At 51.0% G+C, this 8,274-nt stretch overlaps 1 protein-coding gene across 1 annotated transcript in view; it reads left to right on the forward strand.

The window, feature by feature from the left end:
* wwp2 (WW domain containing E3 ubiquitin protein ligase 2) overlaps nucleotides 1-8,274 on the forward strand; it is a 39,221-nt gene extending 30,947 nt beyond the window's left edge. Inside the window, exons 14-23 of the mRNA XM_062546906.1 lie at nucleotides 1,160-1,238; nucleotides 1,499-1,570; nucleotides 1,716-1,808; nucleotides 3,747-3,902; nucleotides 5,632-5,765; nucleotides 5,872-6,012; nucleotides 6,466-6,586; nucleotides 6,733-6,934; nucleotides 7,050-7,122; nucleotides 7,259-8,274. Coding sequence (XP_062402890.1) covers nucleotides 1,160-1,238; nucleotides 1,499-1,570; nucleotides 1,716-1,808; nucleotides 3,747-3,902; nucleotides 5,632-5,765; nucleotides 5,872-6,012; nucleotides 6,466-6,586; nucleotides 6,733-6,934; nucleotides 7,050-7,122; nucleotides 7,259-7,358 — 1,171 coding nt within the window. The 3' untranslated portion in view covers nucleotides 7,359-8,274. The remainder of the gene's footprint in view (nucleotides 1-1,159; nucleotides 1,239-1,498; nucleotides 1,571-1,715; nucleotides 1,809-3,746; nucleotides 3,903-5,631; nucleotides 5,766-5,871; nucleotides 6,013-6,465; nucleotides 6,587-6,732; nucleotides 6,935-7,049; nucleotides 7,123-7,258) is intronic.

Genomic DNA, 8,274 nt, shown 5'->3' on the forward strand with positions numbered 1-8,274 from the left:
ATTATATTGTAAAAACCTTTTTATTTGGGTGTAGTGGCTCTCTGGGGCACTTAGAATGTCCAGGGTGATTTCGGCTTGATACCGCTGATGGAGTCCATGTTTGTAGTTAGCGCTGCTTTAGTGGTCCAACAGCCCTAACCAAAACCAGTGTGTGCTTGGACTCCGCTCACAGCAACGGCGAGAACACAAAAGCCAGAATATTAGTGGCTTTTCCCTCCCTCTCTCTCTCTCTCTCTCTCTCTCTCTCTCTCTCTCTCTTTCTCTCTCTCTCTCTCTCTCTCTCATTCTCTCTCTCTCTCTCTCTCTCGTTCTCTCTCTCCCCTTTTCTTCACTCGTTTTTCACTCATCCTCTCGGCTTCCATATTTTCTTCCCTCCGTCTTTTTGCGCGCTCAGTTTTCCTTCGCTGCTGACTCGGCACATATCCAGTGTGTGTGTGTGTGTGTGTGTGTGTGTGTGTGCAGTTGGAGCGTTGGGTCTTGTACTAACACAGCTGCAGGCTCAGGCTCACCTCCACGGGCACGCTGGGCCTCAGGCGAGCCTCCCCCCCTCCCCCCCCCCCCCTCCCCCTCCCAGCTCCTTTTCCTGCAGCGCCCACAGCCCAGCGCCTCCTCTCAGCACTGCCCAAGGCCTCACGGCGGAGCTGCATGACTGGGCCTTGCCTTATGACTTCTTTTGCCTTTGGCCTCATCAGTAAGGCTCACTGGGCCTCCCCATGCAGCTCCACAGCAGGGCCTGTTTATTCCATGTATTTCTGGTGCCATTCACCTACAGGGTCCAGCATTCCCGACCAGATCAATGGATACCCAATGACTAATCAATTACCCTACCCTACCTGAGCTTAGCGGTTTAAACTCCGACTCGGTCGTCCTTTTTATTTGGAGCCAAAGCCCAACCAGGTCTGTGGTCTCGTTGTCTGCGTTGTGCCTTTGCTGTGAGCGTCCTCAGCCACTAGTGTTGGGAGGAAGGGATAGTCTAGACAAGCAAGTCCTGCCAAAGCTCCTGCTACTCCGCTTCCATCTTGGTACCAACCATACCCCACCCACTGGACTATTGGAACCCATTGGATTGAATGCTGAAGTCCCATGTTTACTTTTCAAATCCACTCATCCTCTCTCTCTCTCTCTCTCTCTCTCTCTCTCTCTCCCTCTCTCTGTGCAGGTCCAGGCAGGGGGGCTCTCCGGGGGCCTATGACCGCAGCTTCAGGTGGAAATACCATCAGTTCCGCTTCCTGTGCCATGTAAGCACCCCTCTCTCTCTCTCTCTCTCTCTCTCTCTCTCTCTCTCCTCCTTTTGCACCTAAGCACTTTTTCTTTTTGACTTGACCCACTTCTGTTCTTCTGTTTTTTTATCTCGTATTTTTGTGCAAGCTCAGAAAGTGCTCTCACCCGTATGGTTCTCCTTATTTTGCTCTCTCCCCACATCTGTTTCTTTTTGTCTGTCCATCCGTTTGTCTGTCTGTCTGTCTATCTGTCTGTCTGTCTCTTTCTCTCTGTGCAGTCCAATGCCTTGCCAAGCCATGTCAAAATTTCCGTGTCCAGGCAGACACTCTTTGAGGACTCGTTTCAGCAGGTAAGGCTTCAGTACACAAGGGACTCAACATACCAGGTGGGGACCTGTGTCCGTTTGCGCTGGACACAGGTGAGGGTGGTCCACCTGGCGGAGGTGACTGAGCGTCTGTGTGTGTTGTGTGTGTGTGTGTGTGTGTCTCTGACAGATTATGAACATGAAGCCGTACGACCTGCGGCGGCGGCTCTACATCATCATGAGGGGAGAAGAGGGCCTGGACTACGGCGGCATCGCCAGGCAAGTCCCGCCACTGGCACCGCCGACACCCACAACACACCACCACACCACCACACCACACCACACGCCTGCCCGCCAAGGGCCTCACCCAGCAGTCATTTCCTGGCTGTCTGACTCTCTCTCTCTCTCTCTCTTTCTCTCTCTCTCCCTCTCATCCTTTCCCCTGTGCTGTCGTTTCCCTCAGCAACTCCTCCTGCTGATGTCTCTCTGGCTCTCTCTCCTTCTCTTCACTCAACTCCTCTGTGACGCCGTCTTTCTGTCTGCTGCTCATTTGGTGCATCTGTGTGTAATGTGTGTGTAGTGTGTGTGTAGTGTGTGTGTAATGTGTGTGTAATGTGTGTGTGTAGTGTGTGTGTGTGTGTGTGTGTGTATGTGTGGTTGGTGACGGGTGGTTCCTCATCATTGTTTCTGTGGTGTTACTGTAGGTGCTCCTCCACTTCCTTGTTCCTGCCCATGCTGTCCTGTAACCCCTCCCTCCTTTTTCGTTGTAGTGTTTTGTTTTGTTTTGTCTGTGAGTTTTTTGTTGTTCCTTTTGCCTTGTGTGTGTGTCTCGGGCGTCGCGCCAGTGGTTTTACCCTATGGTAGGTTACGTCATGCTGTTCTACCACAGGGTAGAACCACGGACGGGATGTCTGGAGGTGTCTGCGCTGCCCCCCCGGCGTCAGCCCGCCTGCCTGCCAGCCCAGCCAGCCAGCCAGCCTCCCCAGCGCTCTCCCCCAACCCTGGGATGCACACGTGGGGGTGGGGCGGGGTGGGCCGAGGCGAAGGGATGGGGGCAATGGTGGTGGTGTTTGTGGTGGTGGTGTTTGTGATGGTGGGTAGCTGGGGCTTCAGTTCTGTGTACTGCGTTGTGTGTGTGTGTGTGTGTGTGTGTGTGTGCGTGTTTGTAATGTTTACCATGTTGTGTGTTTGTGTGTACAGTATGTGTATGTGCGTGTGAATATTCATGTTTGTACTATTAGATACTTCAAACTGTGTGTCCCTTCAGTTGAAATAGGCCAATGGCTTAGTCTTAGTCCTAGTCTAGCCTTAGATGTGGGAACGTCATACTACCCAGCGTGGAGAATCTCATGTGGCCTCCATGGCTTTGTCTTGGGCAGCACCACGAGACCTGACCTCATCCAGAGACTCCCTCATGTGGAGCGCTCACCAAATTCTCATCAAACCTCATCGATCAGACGGTCAGATATTCACAGATCTCGTCACACCAGTGGTCAGCTCTGTCAACACTTCAGCCTTTGCCTCAGTCCAAATTTGAATTGCGCTCCCCTCCCCTTTCCTTTGGTGTGTGCGGAAACTGCCACATCACGGCCCGATGAATCACGCTGGGATGTAGCGACGGAGCGGCTAACTGTGCTTGTTTTCCCATGTAGCCCTGTTGTTAGTTCTGTGTGTGTCTGTTTCCATTATGCTGTACTGTGTGTGATGGTGTCTGTGGTGCTCAGCGTCATCGGTGGCCAGGGCCTCTCCTGTCACTTCATGTCTCTTGCTCTGCCATTTCATCATGTGTTGAAATCATGCCTGTCGCGTGTAATCTCCACCTATGTGTGTGTGTGTGTGTCTGTGTGTGTGTGGTGGCGCATACAAATTGTGTCTTAGTCATAAGTCACTGTCATTCCAGAAGCTTCCATGTGTGTCTTAAAACTGTGTTTTGGAGGGTGAGGTTTTACACTGTCATCTGCACCATTCCTCTCCTCAAATACACACTCTGGCTCCACCCTGTGCTGGTTACATCCCTCTACCTCCTCCTCTTCTCTCTCATTCCTTCTTCACCTCCTCTCAGTGAGTCAGTGACTCTCTCTCTCTCTCTCTCTCTCTCTCTCCCTTTCTCTCTCTCTCTCTCTCTCTCTCTCTCTCTCTCTCTCTCTCTCTCTCTCTCTCTCTCTCTCTCTCTCTCTCTCTCTCTGTGCTGATGTGTGCTTCTCCCTTGCTCCACAGAGAGTGGTTCTTCCTGCTCTCCCACGAGGTGCTCAATCCCATGTACTGTCTGTTTGAGTACGCCGGCAAGAACAACTACTGTCTGCAGATCAACCCAGCCTCCTCCATCAACCCAGACCACCTCACTTACTTCCGCTTCATTGGACGATTCATCGCCATGGTGAGGCTTACCTTGACACACAGACACACACAGACACACACAGACACACACAGACACACACAGACACACACAGACACACACAGACACACACAGACACACAGACACACAGACACACAGACACACAGACACACAGACACACACACGTAGCCTTTGACTGAATGGAACTGTGTGATCATGTAGTCATCTAGCCCCCCTGGCACTCTTCCATTATAAGAGACAGATGTGATGACCTTAAAGTGATGATGGTGGTCGTCAACATCCTTTGATCCATAGCGCATCATAAATGACTCAAGAGAAAACACAAGGTTCTTGGAGTTCTTTCAGCTTGCGGAGTCTGGAATACGGCTCCCAACCTGAATAAATTAACTGTAATGAAAAGGACATTTAGAAAAGGCCATTCAGAGAGTTTGCCTCAATCAAACAGGAGGTAGCCAGACTCACGTCGAGCAGTGGAAAACTCAGGTATCGGGGAAACCTCTACAAACCTGGGGGAAAGTTTCCCGAACACTACGTGCCTGTGTGCTTGTGCCTGTGTGAGGCAGTGTGGGGCAGCACGAGCAGCTACTCTCTTGCTGCTGGGAGCACACACACACACACACACACACACACACACACACACACACACACACAGGGGCGTGTGTTTCTGATTTGGTGAATAGTGGCCTTATGCTAGAAGCACACTCCACCCCACCCCACTCCACCCCAGCTCCAACCACCCCTGCCCGCTGCCAAGCCCAGCTCCCAGCTCCTGCGCTGGGACAACCTCCAGAAGCTCCAGGCCCCAAAAGGGCCCACCTCCCCCCACCACCACCACCTCCCCCAACACCACCACCCTCCCCCACCACCACCCTCCTCTCCTAGTGCCCCTCTTCTCCTCCACCCCTCCCTCTCAGGCATGACTTCACTGCCGCACCCAGCAAACTCCCGCCCAGACGCCAGTCCTATATTTAGTCTACAAATACGCTACTTACACAATCCCACACCACCACTCCCCCCCTCCCCCCCCTTCTCCCTCACACACACACCCCAATATAAATGCTCTATATAGGCCTTTTCTTTATGTGTGTCTTGCACTGTTAAAACAGTCTTGACTTTTGCTGCTCTTGTCTCTCTTCAAAGCCACCTTTTTTTTTTTTTTGTTCCCTGGGTTCCCCAGAGGCCTAATTTGCGATCCCCTCCAGAGTTCTCCGTTTCTCTCGGCCGCTCTGGTGTTGAGTGTGTGTGCTCCGACTCCCCGTGGGTCTGGGCCGCTCTGGTGTTGAGTGTGTGTGCTCCGACTCCCCGTTTCTCTCGGCCGCTCTGGTGTTGAGTGTGTGTGTGTGCTCCGACTCCCCGTGGGTCTCGGCGGCGCTCCGCTCCAGAGCGCCGGGGCTGAACAGACCGTGAGTCACCGGGCAGCGGGCGTCTGTGTTGATCTTGGAGCCCGCCGCTCCGGCAGTCTGCCTCTTATCCAAGGGGCCGCAGTGTAACCCAAGCGAGCGCCGTCTTCCTGAGCGCGTGTTGCCTTTACGGGCCTGCGTGATCTCTTCAGCGCCGCTCGCTTTGACGTTTGCCTTTGGTCCCCGCCAATCAGACGACTTGAGTGCAAGAGATACGCGCTCAACATGAGCTGAACAAAGATGTTGATTGTAATTCTATATGGTTGTGTGAGTGAGTGAGTGAGTGAGTGTGTGTGACCCCCCCCCTCCCCACACACACACACACACTCACCCCGTCTGTCTCTCCCCAGGCGCTGTACCATGGCAAGTTCATCGACACAGGCTTCACTCTGCCCTTCTACAAGCGCATGCTGAACAAGAAGCCCACCCTTAAGGACCTGGAGTCCATAGACCCAGAGTTTTACAACTCCATCATGTGGGTCAAGTAAGTACCCCCTCCGACACCCCCACTCACTGGCCTCTCGCATGTGGGGAATAGAGCTTTTGGTGTATTGACGTGTGTGTGTGTGCGTGTGTGTGTGCGCCTGTAGAGACAACAATCTGGAGGAGTGTGGAGTGGAGCTCTACTATGCTCAGGACATGGAGATCTTAGGGAAGGTGTCTACACACCAGCTGAAGGACAACGGCGAGAACGAACTCGTCACAGAGGAAAACAAGGAGGAGTACATCAGGTATCTCATAAAAGAGCCTCACTGTGGCATACCAGAACATCCCTAGGCCAGGGGCACTCAATCATTTTAGTTTGCTATTAGATTACAAAAACCGGTCACTTATAAAACTAAAAGCAAAGAGTTCTCTCTGTTTATATGGATTTAGCAATTAAGTTCAAAATTGCTTAAACTCGATGCACATTTTTGTTTTGCTTTGATTTAAAGAAAAAATAAACTGAACTAAAACAAAATCGCTATTTTATAATTTCTTAAAAATTAACCAGAATGAGTTAAATACGTGAAACTGGCTAAGGGATCACTCACGCAATAGTCTGTATTACAATTAGTACAAATGCATAGAATTAAGATATTTTTGGTTATCGATATGGTATTAAGCTACAGGAACAGCAATATAGCAAATTGATTAGTTGATTTTGAACACCGTGGTGACTGTGAGTTGTGCTGGCTGCGCAGGCTGCTGACGGACTGGCGCTTCATGCGGGGGGTGGAGGAGCAGACCAAGGCCTTCCTGGACGGCTTCAACGAGGTGGTGCCCCTGGAGTGGCTGCGCTACTTCGACGAGAAGGAGCTGGAGGTGAGGGAGGCTGTCTGCAGCAGTGCGCGGTGTGCTGACCAAAAAGACGCCACGTCCTTATTTCCCCGTCCTTATTTGATGTCCTTATTTCCATGTCCTTAATTTCTCCCGTCCACTGACCGGTCACTTCATGTTCCCTCCCTCAGCTCATGCTGTGCGGCATGCAGGAGATCGACCTGAGCGACTGGCAGAAGAACACCATCTACCGCCACTACACCAAGAACAGCAAGCAGATCCACTGGTTCTGGCAGGTGGTGAAGGAGATGGACAACGAGAAGCGGATCCGCCTGCTGCAGTTTGTGACGGGCACCTGCCGGCTGCCGGTGGGAGGCTTCACCGAGCTCATAGGTACGCACCTGGTCTCCTTGTTCACCTGAAATTCCCCGCTGCGTTTACTGCTTTAGATTAGCTTGAGATCAATGCCGTCTCACTCTCTCTCCTCTCTCTCGCTCTGTCTCATCAGGGAGCAATGGTCCCCAGAAGTTCTGCATAGATAAGGTGGGGAAGGAGACATGGCTGCCCAGAAGCCACACCTGGTGAGTCCTGTCTGAAGTGTGAAGCAGCCGGCGCATGCTTGTGTTTTTGCTTTTAACCTGTTTTCATTTTAAAGGTTTAACTGACCCTCTCCGAGCCCCTAAACCTGACTTTGTTCCCCTCATCCTCTGAATCCAGCTTCAATCGGCTGGACCTGCCCCCCTACAGGAATCTGGAGCAGCTGCGCGAGAAGCTGCTCTACGCCATCGAGGAGACGGAAGGCTTCGGCCAGGAATGAGCCGAGTGGACTAGAGCAGCGCAGAGCAGAGCCAAACCTGCAGCAGCCCCACATAAACATGAGCCAGAGAGAGAGAGAGAGAAAGAGTGGGAAGAATGGGGGGATGCAGGGAGAGTGTTTGTATGAGAGAGAGATGAATTTTGACATGACAGCCTTCTTATTGGCCCTTTGGCAGAGGAGTGGATCCGGGGATAGGGATGAGAGGGGCGCATGAGAGCTGTGCTGGAGCTCCGGGAGGAAAGGAGAGGCCTTAGGAGGGAGTTGTGTTTCTGGGGAGACGAGCGCGCGATGTGTCCTCAGGTGTCCTCTCCTCTCCACGCAGTTGCATTCCTACCACCGTAGATCTATTAGAAATTTGCCAAAAAAATAATAAAAAAAGAGAAGTAACAGATTTCAACAAAACAAGAGATATATATTATAATCAATAGCAAATTTCCAGACACCGAACATCCACAGCTTAAGAATCATCTATATAGAAGAAATGATTGCAAATGAACACGTTGGTGGATGTCTGTGAAAATTATTGGTGTGTGTGTGTGTGTTAGTATGAGAGGATAAGAGTGACAGAGAGAGAGAGAAATGGAAACTGTGTGGGAGAGCCATTTGAAATAGTCCCCTTGAATAAAGGGATAGGCCGGTAAATTTTTGTTTTTGTTTACTGTTGATTGTGACTATGCGGCGTAATCCTGTACATAGCTGAAGTTGATGAGACCTGCATCATGGACAGCAGAGTGAAGCCATGATTCTATGAAAAGAAAATCATGTATGTAAATATGTTGTTTGGTGAGTGTCTAAAGGAATTCAGCTTTTCTAAAAATCCATTTTAGTCTCACAGTATTATGGTGGAAAAAAAAACAAGTGATTTTATCAATAACTATTAAAAGTTATTTTGAATGAATAAATGCTTCCAATCATG

This window comes from Sardina pilchardus, chromosome 10 (genome assembly GCF_963854185.1).
Source record: "Sardina pilchardus chromosome 10, fSarPil1.1, whole genome shotgun sequence".
NCBI lineage: Eukaryota > Metazoa > Chordata > Actinopteri > Clupeiformes > Clupeidae > Sardina > Sardina pilchardus.